The 18,668-nt window shown below is 44.8% G+C and overlaps 1 protein-coding gene across 2 annotated transcripts in view; it reads right to left on the bottom strand.

Moving 5' to 3' along the window:
• The window catches only part of ltk (leukocyte receptor tyrosine kinase), a 72,250-nt gene that overhangs the window by 13,166 nt on the left and 40,416 nt on the right, over window positions 1–18,668 (bottom strand). Inside the window, exons 8-19 of one of the 2 annotated variants that reach the window (XM_014210289.3) lie at window positions 17,437–17,537; window positions 17,001–17,161; window positions 16,631–16,725; window positions 13,385–13,483; window positions 12,964–13,138; window positions 11,819–11,969; window positions 11,481–11,600; window positions 10,934–11,090; window positions 10,258–10,440; window positions 2,096–2,194; window positions 1,348–1,500; window positions 971–1,084 (exon numbers count right to left, since the gene is read on the bottom strand). In XM_014210289.3, the coding sequence (XP_014065764.2) occupies window positions 971–1,084; window positions 1,348–1,500; window positions 2,096–2,194; window positions 10,258–10,440; window positions 10,934–11,090; window positions 11,481–11,600; window positions 11,819–11,969; window positions 12,964–13,138; window positions 13,385–13,483; window positions 16,631–16,725; window positions 17,001–17,161; window positions 17,437–17,537 (1,608 nt within the window). The remainder of the gene's footprint in view (window positions 1–970; window positions 1,085–1,347; window positions 1,501–2,095; window positions 2,195–10,257; window positions 10,441–10,933; window positions 11,091–11,480; window positions 11,601–11,818; window positions 11,970–12,963; window positions 13,139–13,384; window positions 13,484–16,630; window positions 16,726–17,000; window positions 17,162–17,436; window positions 17,538–18,668) is intronic. The other variant, XM_014210290.3, reaches the window with a different exon arrangement.

Below are 18,668 nucleotides of genomic sequence, written 5' to 3'. Positions count from 1 at the left end.
ACATTAAGTACACACATAACACAGTAGCAGCATTCAATATGATATTGATCATTGCCTATTGGCAAGACAAAGTTAGACACTAATATTAGGAGAATTGATTATTATTCTCTCTTTCAACCCTCAAAGCAGAATAATCAAAGGTACAATTTAAAGGTTCATATCAGTCATTTTCCTAATTCCCTAATCATTCCTTTTAGCAGGGTAATTGTGCAATCATTAGCATTAAGCGGTTAAAAAAATGTTTCACCTTGAATGTGATTAGAAAACAAGTATACAGTAGAGGGTAAGAATTGTTACTGGAGATATGTCCAATGCGCCCTTTGAAGCATGAATAGATATACAGTATATGTTATTGCACACAATTAGGACCATCAATCCCAATGTGCCACACAACCAACTGAATACTTAGCTAACCCCTTCACTCCAACATAGTCTTAGATTTTGTGGTCTGAAATAATGCAAGAGTGAACAGTGGTTAGTCTCACTGTAATCCCTTAAGCCCCTCCAAAATGATGTGTATCACAGTTAAAATATGTCTAGTCTCCAATCAGGCTTGAAATCTGAAAAAAATATAATGCCCAAGGGCTTGCAAGACAAACCCATTATTGTCACTGTGGAAAATGATAAGCCAAAATTCCTAAAAGGCCACCTTTTGTACTCTTTCTGTCAAGTCTATGAGTTATTTTATATTCAAGCTCTGCCTTTCTCTACAATTAAATATCTTCCTGGTTTTTAACTGCTGTGTTGAATCGTGGACTTCTGCCATTCACTCTCATCCAATGTCACATTTCCCTCAAAGAGAACACATCAAACCACAGCTTGGTTTAAAATGCTAAGCGTCCTGCCTTTTCAGGATGCTTTCATTCTGAAAGTTAAATACAGTATCGTTGGCATGGAGAGAAGCTCACAGCTCACAGGCGGTGAAAGGTGGACGGCACAGAGTTGACACAGAACTGGAAGAGTCTCTTACTGATGGTGAGGCTGGCGCAGGTCAGGACGATGCCCGTCACCACGATAGATGCCACCACGGCCAGGATGAGGGACAGGGACAGCTGGCCTTTTGGGGTGAGGCCCTGAGGGGCTGCTGGGAGGGTCAGAGGTCAGGGTTAGCAGGGGAAGATGGAGAACCACTAAGATTATAAGAATGTATCAAAGACAATGGGACTACTAGTGAGGTCGTTAACAACCTTCCATTCCATTCCTCCATGTATTTTATTTGATGAGTGTGCCATTTAATGAGAAACAGATTGGCAGAAATTCTCAAGGACTCATTTTTAAAATTTTGCTTTCATGATCCCAAAACACATCCAGTAAATTAGGGTATTTCCATGACTGTACAGAAGTTACCTGTGCAGGTGACATTGTCACTGGCCAGCACCTCCTCGTTGTGACAGAGGCAGAGGATGAGTCGAGTGTCCTCGTCTCGTTTGCAGCTCTGGGTCTGGCAGTGACTGCAGTTGAGCTGCACCTTGATCTCACATTCTCCATGGCTCTCCATGGCTGAGTGGAGAGGATGACAGAGGACATTAAATCATCACAAGAACAATGCTGTAGCACAAGCACCGGTCAACTTAGCCATATGTATGACTAAAAAGAGAAGACGTTTTACAATCTCAGTTTTTTGTATCTCTTCTTCATAACATCGTCAAACACTGGAGTTAAATTCTTAGCTATGGTCAACTAAACCTAATCATGTTTTCACTGTAAAGTCGATACCGCATGACCATGGATCAATTCATCTGTTTTAGTTTGCGTTTTTGTCATGTCTTTCACTACAGAGAGGACTGCTTTGTATTCCGGGCAGCATTGGCGGCACATGCTTTGGCCACAAATGACATTGTCGTGCCGTAAAGAATTGATTGGCTGCCTGTTTTTCAGCGGCTAAAGAGAAGACAGCATGGCGCCAGGATCAACAGGATCCGTGAGGCTATCAATTAGGTCACCTGTGTCTGAGGATTGAGGCGCCCTTCCCTACTTCTCCCACTGAATCAGAGTCAGGTGATAGAGACACACAAACCTCTGTGTTACGGCCAGGGCTCTTTCCTTGCGCTCTCCTGGCTCCCAGTGACACTGATGTAGTAGGAGAAAGCCTTACCTACCAGCGGCGGGAGAAATATCTCCCCCATGGGATGAACAAAGGAGATGCCATCCTGACCGCCCGCTGTGATGTCATCAGTCAGCGCGGCATCGCCACCTTGATTTAGATTAAACACGATATTAAAGATAAGTGCATGTTTGAGCTAATAATAATGGCTTATTATTGCCTGCACAACATCTGCTGACATTATAAGTGGCAATCTTCCTTTTGAACAAAAAAGGTCTGGGCAGAGGGAGAGTATGTATGGTATGTTAACAATGCTGAAAGAAATCAAATGTCTCTCAATCAATCTGTTCATATCTTGATCGTTCAACCAATTCGGTGCCTTTTGAAAAGTGTCATTTGGTTTAAAAAAAAAAATCATAAAGAACACATGTTCAACTTCAAAAGTTGTCCCATCTCAAGATCTCAAAAATTCTCAAAATTATGATAGTAAATGTCTATTAAGTACCAAATAAAGTAACAGGGTTGACCATAACAGGTTTATTATCAAATCAGCCATAAAGCCCCTTGTGACAGGGGTATTGAATGCAAAAATCCAATAGTTGGCCTAAAATCAGTTTATGTGACAAAACAAGCAAGTATAGTGTAGAGAATCATTTTACCATCTAAACTGTGAAATATATTTTCCATAATCAAACATGTTGTATTTTCAGCTATTTGAAACTGGTGTACAAAACATCAAAGTAAAAGACACAAAAACATAGAAATAGCGCATATAGAACAGATCTACCGCTTTTTAGACTTGTTTTCAATGAGAATGACATACACTACATCACCAAAAGTATGTGGACAAGCCTTAGTGTATTAGTGGACTCAGCTATTTCAGCCACACCCGTTGCTGACAGGTGTATAAAATCGAGCACACAGCCATGCAATCTCCAGAGACAAACATTGGCAGTAGAATGTCTGGTAATGAAGAGTTCAGTGACTTTCAACGTGACACTGTCATAAGATGCCACCTTTCCAACAAGTCAGTTCGTCAAATCTCTGCCCTGCTAGAGCTGCCCCGGTCAACTGAAAGTGCTGTTTTTGTAAAGTGGAAACGTCTAAGAGCAACAATGGCTCAGTTGCGAAGTGGTAGGCCACACAAGCTCACAGAACGGGACTGCCAAGTGCTGAAGCGCCTTACACGTAAAAATCATCTGTCCTCGGTTGCAACACTCACTACCGAGTTCCAAACTGCCTCTGGAAGCAATGTCAGCACAAGAACTGTTCATTGGGAGCTTCATGAAATGGGTTTCCATGGCCGAGCAGCCGCACACAAGTCTAAGATCACCATGCGCAATGCCAAGTGTAGGCTGGAGTGGTGTAAAGCTCGCCACCATTGTAATCTGGAGCAGTGGAAACGCGTTCTCTGGAGTGATGAATAACGCTTCACCATCTGGCAGTCCGACGGACTAATCTGTGGAGGATGCCAGGAGATTGCTACCTGCCCCAATGGATAGTGCCAACTGTAAAGTTTGCTGGAGGAGGAATAATGGTCTGGGGCTGTTTTTCATGGTTCAGGCTAGACCCCTTAGTTCCAGTGAAGGGAAATATTAACACTTCAGCATACAATGACATTCTAGACAATGACATTCTAGACTATTTTGTGCTTCCAACTTTGTGGCAACGGTTTGGGGAAGGCCCTTTCCTGTTTTAGCACGACAATGCCCCCGTGCACAAAGCAAGGTCCATACAGAATGGTTTGTCGAGATCAATGTGGTAGAACTTGCCTGGCCTGCACAGAGCCCTGACCTCAACCCCATCGAACACCTTTGGGATGAATTGGAACGCTGACTGCGAGCCAGGCCAAATTCAGTGCCCGACCTCACTTATGCTCTTTCGGCTGAATGGAAGCAAGTCCCCGCAACAATGTTCCAACATCTAGTGGAAAGCCTTCCCAGAAGAGTGGAGGCTGTTATAGCAGCAAAGCGGGGACCAACTCCATATTAATGCCCATGATTTTGGAATGAGATGTTTGACAAGCAGGTGTCCATATACATTTGATCATGTAGTGTGACATGTAATAAATAATTATCTTAAGAAATGACTTTGTCAAAGTAACAAAATAAACAGGGCTTTACAATGACGCTGAATTTTTTTTGAAATATTGGGGTTAGGTGTGTTAAAATCTTCCTAGAAATCCCTTACAGAAAAAACACATGTGGTCTTATGTGAAGTTAATGTGATAACATGTGACAACATGTAAAAGCAACGTGATAACATTAAACTACACATGTGAAAACATGATCTCATGTGAAATAAATGTGACAACATAGGGCTGCAAAATTTCTACGTGATACCATGAAACTAGAAATTTGAGCACGTGAACCCATGATCTCATGTGAAATAAACGTGGAACAGGAATAAACATTTAAAGTTTTTCCAAATGTGAAAATGCAATTCCACATGTGCAAGTTACATTTTCATGTGAATGTTTTGCACGTGGAAGTGGAAGTTCAATTTTCACATGTAAAACATTTTCCACCACAGTTCGATTTTCTGCAATTTACATGTGAGGTGAAAACATGTTATTCTCCTCACATGTGAAAAAGTGGTTTTAACATGTGAACTCTAAATGTGATACATGTGAACATATGGTTCCACATATGAACAACTGACCTAACAAGTTTTTTTTTTTACATGTGAACATTTCAGCTCAACATGTGAAAACAGCTATTTCACATGTGAAAATGCGAAGTTCATGTGTTTTTTTGTTGTAGGGAAGGAAATGATATGGAGGTTTTAAAAGTAAGTGGGATGCTGTTCAGCTAAAATACTGCAAAATATCTTTAACCAATGACAATATGATAACATTTGACATGATCAATTAGTACTGACGTTTCAATATGACACCACCTGGGATTTGAACTCACAACCTCTGGATTTGGGGTACGCTGATTTTTCTGCTGCATCATAAAGTCTGCAGCATTCCTCTACACATTCATTAATTATAATAAATCTCTGCCTTTAGCATTACGGATAATCCTGAATGAATCGCACAAATATCATACCCCCAAGACATGCTAACCTCTCACCATTGCAATAACAGTGGAGGTTAGCATTTTTGGAGGGGGGTATGATATTTGTGCATCTGTAACTTTCTCACTCATCATTATTCACAATTCATGCAGGATTATCCACAATCATGGTAGCATCGACATTAATGTAGAAGTGTTTAGAAACATATTCTATACTTATTCACAATAAAATTGACTCCAAATGACACAATACATTATTTACTATTAATTTCTATTGGGCACAACATAATCTGAAACACAACCAAAACAAACAAGTAAATGCATCCAGCAAATGTGTAGAGTCACAAGCTTGATGTAGTCATTGCGTGCTATGAATATGGGACCAAATTCTTAACTTTTTACAACTCTAATACACATATAAGTGAATTTGTACAAATACTTTTGGTCCCCTAAAATCGGGGGGACTATGTACAAAAAGTGCTGTAATTTCTGAACAGGGGTTTTCTGTATAGTTGTCTAATGTTGGTGGGTCATATTATTCTGTTTAAATAAACATACACAATGTAATCATGTATGTCAAAGTGTGTCAAGTATGTAAGTTGAAAACACTATGTTAAAAGATATACAGTGGCAAGAAAAAGAAAGTGAACCCTTTGGAATTACCTGGATTTCTGCATAAATTGGTCATCAAATTTGATCTGATCTTCATCTAAGTCACAACAATAGACAACCATAGTGTGCTTAAACTAATAACAGACAAATTATTGTATTTTTCTTGTCTATATTGAATACATAATTTAAACATTCATAGTGTAGGTTGGGAAAAGTATGTGAACCCCTAGGCTAATCATTTCTCCAAAAGCTAATTGGACTCAGGAGTCAGCTAACCTGGATTCCAATCAATGAGAGTAGAGATGTTGGTTAGAGCTGCCTTGCCCTATAAAAAACACTCACAAAATTTGAGTTTGCTATTCACAAGAAGCATTGTCTGATGTGAACCATGCCTCAAACAAAGATATCGCAGAAGACATAAGAATTGTTGACTTGTATAAAGCTGGAAGGGGCTACAAAAGTATCTCTAAAAGCCTTGATGTTCATCAGTCTATGGTAAGACAAATTGTCTATAAATCGAGTAGGTTCAGCACTGTTACTACTCTCCATAGGAGTGGCCATCCTGCAAAGATGATTGCAAGAGCACAGTGCGGAATGCTCAATGAGGTTAAGAAGAATCCTAGTGTCAGCTAAAGACTTACAGAAATCTCTGAAACATGCCAACATCTCTGTTGACGAGTCTACGATACATAAAACACTAAACAAGAATGATGTTCATGGGAGGACACCACGGAAGAAGCCACTGCTGTCCAAAAAAAACATTGATGCACGTCTTAAGTTTGCAAAAGTGCACCTGGATGTTCCACAGCGCTACTGGCAAAATATTCTGTGGACAGATGAAACTACAGTTGAGTTGTTTGGAGGAGAAAAAAAGGCACACCACATCAAAACCTCATCCCAACTGTAAAGTATGGTGGAGGGAGCATCATGGTTTGGGGCTGCTTTGCTGCCTCAGGGCCCGGGCAGCTTGCAATCATCGATGGAAAAATGAATTCCCAAGTTTATCAAAACATTTTGCAGGAGAATGTTAGGCTATCTGTCCGCCAATTGAAGCTCAACAGAAGTTGGGTGATGCAACAGGACAACGACCCAAAACACAGAAGTAAATCAACAACGAGTGGCTTCAACAGAAGAAAATACATCTTCTGGAGTGGCCCAGTCAGAGACCTGACCTCAACCCGATTTAGATGCTGTGGCATGACCTCAAGAAAGCAGTTCACACCAGATATCCTAAGAATATTGCTGAACTGAAACAGTTTTGTAAAGAGGAATGGTCCAAAATTTCTCCTGACCGTTGAGCAGGTCTGATCAGCAACTACAGAAAAAGTTTGGTTGAGGTTATTGCTTCCAAAGGATGGTCAACCAGTTATTAAATCCAAGGGTGTCACATACTTTTTCCACCCTGCACTGTGAATGTTTACACGGTGTGTTCAATAAAGACATAAGAACATATAATTGTTTGTGTGTTATTAGTTAAAGCAGACTGTGTTTGTCTATTGTTGTGACCTAGATGAAGATCAGATCAAATTTTATGACCAATTTATGCAGAAATCCAGGTATTTCCAAAGGGTTCACATACGTTTTTTGCCACTGTACAGTTTGTGTGTGTATCCTATGTCACGCCCTGACCATAGAGAGCCTTTTTATTTTCTATTTTGGTTAGGTCGGGGTGTGACTAGGGTGGGTAATCTAGTGTGTGTATTTCTTTGTTGGCCTGGCATGGTTCCCAATCAGAGGCAGCTGTTTAGCGTTGTTTCTGATTAGGGATCATATTTTGGCAGCCATTTCCCCACTGTGTTTTGTGGGATCTTGTTTATTATGTGCCTGTGAGCACTCCATAGCTTCACGTGGTCGTTTATTTTTTATTGTTTTTTGAGAGTTTAATTTAATAGACATGTGGAACCCAGATCAAGCTGCGCTTTGGTCCGAGTACGCTTCCAACGACGTTCGTGACAGAAGATCCCACCACAACAGGACCAAGCAGCGTGTCCAGGAGGAAAGGGTATCCTGGGCTTGGGAGGAGACCAAGGAGGAGAAGACATCCTGGACTTGGGAGGAAATCTTGGCAGGAGACAAAAGCCTTCCTTGGCGGCAGACGCAAGGAGAGAAGGGAGAACAGCGACGACGCCGGGGTTCGCGGCCACATAGAAAACCCAAAAGACAGCCAAAATTTATTTTGGGGGGTGGGCACACAGGGTGGTTGGCAGAGCCAGGGAGTGAGCCAGTGACAACCTGGGAGGAGATAGAGAGGTGGTCGGTTGACCCAAGGAGAGTACCAGAGCCCGCCTGGGAGTCGATGGAACACATCGAGGAGGGATACTGGAGAATGGAGTTGGCTAGGAGTATGCGGCAACGCAGGCGTTTGGAGGAGCGTGTCACCAGTCCGGTGCAACTTGTGCTGGTCCCACGCATCAGGCCTCCAGTGCGCCTCCCCAGTCCGATACATCCTGTGTCCCCTCCTCACACTCGCCCTGAAGTGTGTGTCCCCAGTCCGGTGCGTCCTGTGCCAGCTTCCCGCACTCGCCGTGCGAAGTGTGTCATCGTTCTGGTACAATTTGTGCCGGCTCTACGCACCAAGTCTCCAGTACGCCTTCACAGCCCAGTATGTCCTGTGCCAGCTCCTTGCACTCGCCGTGCGAGGTGTGTCATCGTTCCGGTACAACCTGTGCCGGCAATACGCACCAGGTCTCCAGTGCGCCTCCACAGCCCAGTACGTCCTGTGCCAGCTCCTCGCACTCGCCCTGAAGTGCATGTCACCAGTCCGGTGCCACCTGTACCGGCCCCACGCACTATGCCTCCAGTGTGCCTTCCCAGTCCGGTACGTCCTGTGCCTGCTCCTCGCACTCGCCCTAAAGTGCGTGTCACCAGTCCGGTGCCACCTGTGCCGGCTCCACGCACCAGGCTTCCGGCGACGGTCCCCAGTCCAGGGCTTCCGGCAACGGTCCCCAATCCAGGGCTTGCGGCGATGGTCCCCAGTCCAGAGCTTCCGGCGACGGTCCCCAGTCCGGAACCTCTGGCGACGGTCCACAGTCCAGAACCTCCTACGATGGTCCACAGTCCGGAACCTCCTACGACGGTCCACAGTCCAGAACCTCCTACGACGGTCCACAGTCCGGAACCTCCTACGACGGTCCACAGTCCGGAACCTCCTACGACGGTCCACAGTCCGGAACCTCCTACGACGGTCCACAAGCCGGAGCCCTCCTTTGCGCCGGTGCCCAGTCCAGGCATGGTGTCCAGTCCAGCTCCAAGGCCGGAGCCCTCCTCTGCGCCGGTGCCCAGTCCAGGCACGGAGCCCAGTCCCTCTCCATGGCAGGAACCTCCCTCTGCGCCGGTGCTCAGTCCAGGCACGGCGTCCAGTCCCGCTCCATGGCAGGAGCCTTCCTCTGTGCCGATGTCCAGTCTAGGCACGGTGGCCAACTTAGCTCCATGGCTGGAGCCTTCCTCGGCGTCGAGGCCCAGTCCGGGCACGGCGTTCTACCCGGCTCCATGGCTGGACCCGTGGTCTGGGCGGGGGCAAAGTCCCGCACCAGAGTTGCCACCGAAAATAGATGCCCACCCGGACCCTCCCCTATTGAGTCAGGTTTTGCGGCCGGAGTCCGCACCTTTGGGAGGGGGGGTACTGTCACGCCCTGACCATAGAGAGCCTTTTTATTCTCTATTTTGGTTAGGTCGTGGTGTGACTAGGGTGGGTAATCTAGTGTGTATTTCTTTGTTGGCCTGGTATGGTCCCCAATCAGAGGCAGCTGTTTAGCGTTGTCTCTGATTGGGGATCATATTTAGGCAGCCATTTCCCCACTGTGTTTTGTGGGATCTTGTTTATGTGTAGTTGCGTGTGAGCACTCCATAGCTTCACGTGTTTGTTTATTTTTTATTGTTTTTTGAGAGTTTCATTGAATAAACATGTGGAACCCAGATCACGCTGGGTTAAAAAAAATATAAAGGTTATGTGATCACGTGAAAATCCAAGTGAAACTTCATGTGAAAAAAAAAAAACGTGAAGTGTTCCAAAAACACATAGTTTTACATGATTTCACACAGGCCAAACATGGACATCTCACATGTGAAATCATGTGGTTTTTCCGTAAGGAGTGAAACAAGTCTTTATACCTAAAAAAAAAATCTGATTTATTGAATTCTCTTAAAATGCAATATTGGTGCACAACATCTACTTAAAATATCAAAGGCACTCTTTTCATGGAACGACCCATCTCCTCTCAATTATGTTTGCAGAGGAGCCAAATGGAACACCCAATCTTATCAATCAATGAAGTACAACTTTCTTCCCGAGACAGAACAAGAAGCAGGGCCTTTCATGATCTCAGTATGGTTTAAACTGTCTCATATCAGTACATTCAGAACGGCCTGTGAGTTTTGTCACCAATCCACAGCTAGTAAATCATACTAGATAAAGACAGAAAAGCATCTGAATGTTGTCAGCCTGCCCCTTTCCTTGGGACCAATGGAAATTCTCCAGCATAAATATCTTGTCAGATTCATCCTACAATAACAGTATAACAGTACAACACATAGGAAAGCAGTAAATATTAGTATTATTATTATGTGTGTGTGTGAGCTTACCTCTGTATCCACCTCCTCCTCCTCCAGCAGTGCAGGCTCCCCCTCCCCCTCCAAACCCCCCGAAGGTGGCCCAGGACAGTTTGGATAAGGCTTGGGGGCAGGAGGAACCCCCCTCGGCCCCCTCCAGGAGAGACTTCCCTGCCCACAAGTGGCTGGAGGAGTCCTTCCAACCTCCACCTCCCCCTGCAACACACACACACACGCAGGCACGCACACACACCCCTCATTTAGCCATCACGCTCTCTAAACACTTCTTCCATAAATGTTTGCATAAGATGTGTCGATAATTGCTCCATAAGACCCTGCTGGTCAAAGGTGATTTAATGGGAATGTTCCATGAAGCTTTTCCAAGAACACTGACATGGTACTGCCATATACAGTATGCTGTTTCTCCCTTTTCAACAGTTGCATAAGTCAAAAGGCTGTAACCAAGATTATGAGCAGACCCAAAGGATAACCAGTCCAGACACAGGACCAGCTTCTTGATACAAACACATGCACTCCTGCCCTTTCTCTGACACACTCTTGTCCTGTCTCCTGAAGACACTCAAGTAGGAGCTTTAGCAGTCAGAGGAATGAAAGCCTTATGTTTTCAGGGAGCAGATCGTTAGCTCTGTGAAGAGAATCAGGGCGAAGGGCCACATGGAGGGGGTGAGGTAAAGGCAACCCTACCAACCTGCTGCCCCAGTCTTGCCGCTGGAGCTGGTGGCCATTGTGTCATTCTCATACTGCTCCAGAGGGATCTGGTCCAAGCTGCTCTCTGGGTCCTCCAGGTAGGCTTTACCTCCACCACCAGCTGCTATGAGTAGAGGCACCAGTACTCCACCCTCCATCTGGCAGGGGTCACAGTCAAACACAGTAAAAGCTTTTAGAGCACCCCTCTACCCTCTGTCATAGTCCATCATGCAACTTAGGGGCCAGTCGAGCGTTACAAAGACATACAACTTCTAGGTTAAAGGGCTCTTGTGATACAAACCAGTTAACATAACCTCTGACCTCTACTGCTTGTAAATACATCTGTAGAAAAAGACCATAATAAATGATCTTTTAGAATTCCTTCAGAACTTTTTTGAAGCTTATAAACCGGTTCATATCTAGCAGCTACAGTACATCTGCTTCCGATGGACACCAGCATGGCTTTCATTTTGTGTAAATGAGGTAAAGGTGGAAAAGAGTTGAATCAAGTTATGTTGAGATTAGGGACTCCTTTTAGGGACTCTTACGGTGTAGATATAGGTGGCTCCTCCGCCGCCTCCTCCACCACCTGCCCAATCATCCCCAGTGAACTCATCTTCTATCACTGAGGATTCCCCCAGGCAGATCTTCTGTGTCAGAGGATTTCTCTACAGAGAAGAAATGGATGTGGTCAGATCAGAGAGAGAGAGAGTGGCTGCTAGTCTGAAATTATATTTTCCTACCATCAGGAGGAAAATACTGTCTGGATGGCACCCGAGGTACCAGGAAGTAATCAAACGTTGAAAGAAAACGAAACACTTTGAACAGCAGGTTATCCATCCAATCTGTCACCTGAGGTGGCCTAACTCTCCACTCTAACACTCACCCCTGGACAGGCATCCTCCCCTTGATGTCCCACCAGTATATACAGGATGTCTCCCTTCTCCAAAGGGAAGATGGCTGAGATGAAGACCCCGTGGGAACGCTTGTTGTGGTTCTTTGCTCCTTTGCCACCTGCAGCTCCATAGGCTGAGATCCTGAGGAAGGCACAGTAAACATGTGATGAGACCACTGAAGGCCATGTTTGGTGCTTGGGTGACCTTATAACAGTGGCTACTCAATTAATTACAAGTGAGCATTGCAGAAAGAGGCAAAAAAGCCATGTTGGTTTGGTCTCTATAGTGCATCAGAAGTTTTGCAGCACTTCAAATCAGACTGTAACACTGGCAATACCAAGGCTTTGTCTGACTGACTTGTCTCATCAGCTTGTATCATCAGATGAAATCAGGGTAAATATTCTGTAGTTTTACTGTAATCAGAGCTCAGCTGAGCCCCCCCCCGACAACAACATACCAATGCTAACAAAGAGGAGCAGAGAAGCTCCCTGATACCCACTTCTTGTCTTTCTTTACCCCTTTTAACATCTAGTGTTATGGAGCTCATTGTAATGCCCCATGACTAGACCAGAAACTACAATAAATGAGTTCAAAGTCTTGGCTTGGCAGGGGCCAGATTAGGAAGAGAGAGTGAGCAGTGAGCACAGACAGACTAATCTATGCCTCCAGCCGGTGAGTCACGCTTCTCACTCTGCCTCAGTCTTTTACACACACACACACACACACACACACACACACACACACACACACACACACACACACACACACACACACACACACACACACACAGTCTGATCCCATGTAAGACCCCCCCATCTCCTAACCTGGATGATGTGGAAATCAATCTTGACACTCCAGAGACTTGCCTATATTCTATAGGTCTAGCGGATACGTGACATGAAGGTGATGGTAGTATTTAACCTGTATTCATTCAGTTGACTGATGTCTCAGGTCAGGCTGCTTCCTGCCAGCTGTCAATACTGATGTGCAGATACAATCATTGGTCAGGGGGCTTGTTTCAAGAATCTTTACCCTAGGGTTTAGTCTAGTGTTCCGACTGCAAAAACAGTTGTTCTCTCTCTGTGGCTTTCATATTTCTACAAGATTAGAATAACATAGCAAAATTTCCACCCACATGTATCTGTTGGTGGCTGGTACCCTCCAGGTCTGCACTCCTTTGAACGGGCCCTCCTTGCCCACGGTGACACTGACATTGGTGTTGCGGTATGCGCTGTCACACTGGGCCTGGGTGGGACCTCGGGGGCCACTGGCCCCACAGGATGTGAACCACCAGGTCATCAGGGACACCTCTGAGGAGAGGAGACAGACACATGAGTCACATGTCAGTCAACAAACAAACTCCCTGTGTTGCATGGAAAGGAGAGAGACATACATATAGTGGAGCAGCTGCTGAGGAAATCAAAGGAAATTACTTTAATGGATGCACCTGGTGTATTATGCAAAATTGAGGGGAAAGGCTCTACGAAAATCGAATTGCAAAGGCCATTGGTCATAGAAAGGCTAAAGATATTCCATTAGAACAGCTGGTAGTGTACCTGAGGCAGAGGGCTCTGGGAGGGGGCTGAAGAAATCCAGTTCACTGATGGAGTCCATTTCATGGAAGAATCTGTGTCCGAGCAGCAGGGAGTTGAGATCTGAGAGGTGGGAGACAGACACATTCATCTCTACAGTCTACAGACGGACCAGAAAAGCATTCTCTTTCAAACGACATCTATTAATAATGGTTTCTTCAAAGACGGAGACAGAGATAGGATTTAGAGCATAGACGTGTTTTTGTGAGGGCAGGATACAGTCCAGTTGAGTATATAAAAAGGCTGCAGGATTGAGGAGATAGAATAAGAAAGACAGACAGACTTATGGAGAAAGTGAAGAAAGACAAAGGGGCTTCAGGAAATAAGTAATAATTGTGAGGGAGGATATTGTGAAAGTCTTAGCAGGAGACAAGATAAGGGAGGTTATGACTTAGGAGCTGTAATTAGCTGTGGAATTCTGGAGGGTCTGGAGATGTGCTACAGTAAAACGTAATAGGGCCGATAAATCTGCGTGCCGATCATAGCACGCCCAACTGGTGCCTGTCTGGCGTCGACAACCCGCAGCCACCAGTACCATTTGCCTTGCACCAGACTCTGCAAGCACTCCCGCCTCCCTCCCAACATTTACCTAACCGCATTGTCAATTCCTATCAAATTAAACTAATGTTGGCAGGCTTCGGACCAAAGAGTTTCATGGTAGAGAAGAATCGATGGAGCGAAGAAGATGTGTCCTCGAGCGTGACAATAACTTGACACTGGAACCCACTGTTGGCGTACAATTTTATTGTCGGATTGCAGATTTCGAATCCCGTGGAGACGCATTCTACGTCGGTTTCCCTCTTTCAGAAGCAATCAGGCAGTGTGTGTATCATTGGGCCTCCTGGGGAGCTCTCCAGCTGCGTTGGAAACAGTGGTTAGCCATCGCATCTGTGTGCATCATTCTTTCGGTTAAGACTCCTCTCTGTCTTTGACTGTTCTTCAACAGCTCTATTGTTTCCAGTCATAAGAAATGCTCTATCAGCCACAGGGCTCTCCAGAGGGTGGTGCGGTCTGCCCAACGCATCACCGGGGGCAAACTACCTGCCCTACAGGACATCTACAGCACCTGATGTCACAGGAAGGCCAAAAAGATCATCAAGGACAACAACCACCCAAGCCACTGCCTGTTCACCCCACTGTCATCCAGAAGGAGAGGTCAGTACAGGTGCATCAAAGCTGGGACCAAGAGACTGAAAAACAGCTTCTATCTCAAGGCCATCAGACTGTTATATAGTCATCACCAGGTGGCTTCCACCCGGTTACGTAACCCTGCACTTTAGAGGCTGCTGCCCTATATACATAGACTTTGAAATCACTGGCCACTTTAATAATGGAGCACTAGTCACTTTAATAATGTTTACATATTTTTGCTTTACTCAATTCGTATGTGTGTACTGGATTCTATTCTACTGTATTTTAGACTATGCCACTCCGACATTGCTCATTATATAGTATATTCCTTAATTCCATTATTTTACTTTTAGGTTTGTGTGTATTGTGTGTATTGTTGTGAATTGTTAGTATTACTGCACTGTTGGAGTTAGAAACACAAACATTTCGCTACACTGCTAAACATGTGCTAAACATGTGTGTGTGACCAATAAAATGTTATTTTATTTTATTTGATAAACGGTCTCATTTGCAACTTCATGGGAATGCATCAGTAGTTCTAATATGGCGTTGTTCTCCACTGAATGTCATTCCTAGAACTAGACACATATGCTTTGGACTGTATTCAGGTGCTCCTGTACAAACTTCATGGCATCCCGCAGGTGAATGCCACATGTCAGTGATATTGGCAACATGAGCTTATAGCCATCATCCAGTTGACCTTTAACCCTCTAGAGTCGATGTCCGCGCCCCTTGTGTAAATCTAATTAGCATAATAAAAAATCCCCATCAAAATGTGGCAGTTTAAGCTTGAGATATCTGTTGTTGTTTTTTTGCATTGGATGCGTCTCAATCCACCGCATCCGCCGATGTCGCACTTCCACATCTGCGATGAAAGGTGACAGAGCTGGAGAGGTGTTTGTCAGACCATGAGACATCCCGAAAATCGGTCTTCTCACAAAATCATCTGTTGCGTCTGAACAATTTACCCTACGAACGATTTGGAAAGGTGCGACTCTCACGAACACGTACATGTCGTTTGCTCGTCTGAAGGTCCCCCGGTACCAGTAGAAAAAACAAATGTACAAAAGTGTTAGAAAACATTAGGAAAACCTACTCTTTCCATGACTTAGACTGACCAGGTGAATCCAGGTGAAAGCTATGATCCCTTATTGATGTCACTTGTTAAATCCACATCAATCAGTTTAGATGAAGGGGAGGAGAGAGGTTAAAGAAGGATTTTTAAGCCTTGAGACAATTGAGTCATGGATTGTGTATGTGTGCCATTCAGAGGGTGAATGGGCAAGACACAAGATTTACAGTAAGTGCCTTTGAACGGGGTATGGTAGTAGGTTCCAGGCGCACCGATTTGTGTCAAGAACCGCAACGCTGCTGGGTTTTTCACGCTCAACCGTTTCCTGTGTGTATCAAGAATGGTCCACCACCCAAAGGACATCCAACCAACTTGACACAACGGTGGGAAGCATTGGAGTCAACATGGGCCAGCATCCCTGTGGAATGTTTTCGACACCTTGTAGAGTCCATGCCCCGATGAATTGAGGCTGTTCTGAGGGCAAAAGGGGGGGGGTGCAACTCAATACTAGGAAGGTGTCCACAATGTTTGGTTTACTCAGTGTATGTGGAGACTGTTTAGTGCCAGAAATATGGGTTGAATGTAAAAATATATATATATATATTTTTACACACACAAATGTTTCCGGATGTTACTTATATCTCTTAGATATATCTCTCAGACACTTCAGAGCAAACTTCATTTTTTGGGACTGTTGTTCCATGTAGTGAATCTGTTTTTCAATGCGTTTGTATGGGCAATTCAATATAGATTAGTACGGGGCTATATTGGGGTTAAGGAACCTTATTAGCCATATCTTTATGAAAGAGGCCCCTCTCAATCAGTATGTAATCTGAAGACATTTAGGGAGTTTTACTCTATCACTGTTTGTTTGAGAGATTATTCAATGACGTGCTAGGAGCCCTCCAAATGGTTGCCCACTGTACTCTAGCCACAAAGTATGCTACAGTATCTATAATGAGAGCTGCCTTTGTGTTGTGTACAGATTGTGTTACATGGAGGGCTACCTGTGTCAAAGCATGCTGCCCCCAGGGCGATGTCATCTAGGGCGATGTCAGCATTGGAGCCTGGTCCCCACAGAGCCTTCACCTTGAGGTGGAACCTGGGTGAACACACATCACCATGAATGGAGGGAAACACAGAATGGCATTATTTTCATATTAGTTTAATTAAGTACCAAAAAGTACCTTAAATTCTTTCACACATCAGTCTATGCATTTCTTATACAGTACACTACAAACATATATTTTGTACTAACTAACACAGTCATCATTTATTCATGAACTACAATCACTCAAGAAACGAACTTTGAGCTTTTATGTGCTGTATGTTTGACACCTCTTGTCAGTAATTTAGCAGTAAATGATGGCACTGTACCCATTGAGGAGGGCAGGTAGCTGCAGAGTGATGTCCTGCCAGTTGTCTTTCCACTGTCCAGACCTCTCCCACACCAACGGGGACGCAACAGTACTGTTATCCTCTAGCGACAGCAGCACGGTGCCATTAAACTCCCCATAGAGATACAGGGAGAAATGCAACTGCAGACAGAGACATTGAGAACAGACGTTACGGTGAATTTCATGACATACTACTTGAAGACTTGACGATGGCTTAACCACCTGTGACCACCTGACTAATTACAAAAAATGTAAGACTTGGCTACGGTTGTGAGATTCTGGCATCTTTGAGGGTGTTTCTAAAACTTCCTTAATGAGGATGTCTAGAACTCATCCGTGAGTCATCAGTGAACATGTAGTTAGTAGGGGAGATTGCAAGGAAGCCATTGGTGGAAAGATATGTCTAATTTTCTCACCTGACAGGCTATGGTAGAGACCGGTCGGGGGAAGGAGGAACTTCGGACAGACGCTTTAATACTGGAACTGTTCCCTCTCACCGCCAGGAACAGGAAGTGCCCTGGGGGGGGGAGACAATAACCGCAACACTGAGGGGAGTGAACACTGAAATAATTTTGCACCACTCAAAAGGGCATGACTGATAGAGCTCTGAAGAGAACAGCTTGTCAGTCCTCATCTGCAAAACACTATATATTGCCTTGGTGCAGTGCTTGTTAATTTGGAATGAAACCAATTGGAGCTATAAACTGAAATGCAGAAGTCAGTGACAGGAAATCAATTCTGCAGAAACATGGCACGTTTTACCTCACACCACATCATGCTGGGCTAAATATAAAGTAGTCAAGTATTATAACTGATTATAAATCATCTACAAACTTTCCAAAGGATCTTATTCAAATATATTCAGTGATAACCCCATAGGGCAGGAGTATTCAACACTTACCCTACGAGGTCTGGAGCCTGCTGGCAGGAGTATTTAACTCTTACCCTACGAGGTCTGGAGCCTGCTGGCAGGAGTATTTAACTCTTACCCTACGAGGTCTGGAGCCTGCTGGCAGGAGTATTCAACACTTACCCTACGAGGTCTGGAGCCAGCTGGCAGGAGTATTTAACTCTTACCCTACGAGGTCTGGAGCCTGCTGGCAGGAGTATTTAACTCTTACCCTACGAGGTCTGGAGCCTGCTGGCAGGAGTATTCAACACTTACCCTACGAGGTCTGGAGCCAGCTGGCAGGAGTATTTAACTCTTACCCTACGAGGTCTGGAGCCTGCTGGCAGGAGTATTCAACTCTTACCCTACGAGGTCTGGAGCCTGCTGGCAGGAGTATTCAAATCTTACCCTACTAGGTCTGGAGCCTGCTGGCAGGAGTATTTAACTCTTACCCTACTAGGTCTGGAGCCTGCTGCCAGGAGTATTTAACTCTTACCCTACGAGGTCTGGAGCCTGCTGGCAGGAGTATTCAACACTTACCCTACGAGGTCTGGAGCCAGCTGGCAGGAGTATTTAACTCTTACCCTATGAGGTCTGGAGCCTGCTGGAAGGAGAATTCAACTCTTACCCTACGAGTGTCACGGATCCCTCCGGTACTTTCATTACGCACACCTGTCCCCTATTCCCAGTGATTAGTAATTGTATAAGTGTGCCCTTGGTTTACCAGTGTCCTGTCGATTATTGTTACAATGTCCGTTG

The sequence above is a fragment of the Salmo salar genome, chromosome 09 (assembly GCF_965601325.2).
Source record: "Salmo salar chromosome 09, fSalSal1, whole genome shotgun sequence".
Taxonomy (NCBI): Eukaryota; Metazoa; Chordata; class Actinopteri; order Salmoniformes; family Salmonidae; genus Salmo; species Salmo salar.
This window is presented reverse-complemented; position numbering and strand designations above follow the sequence as displayed.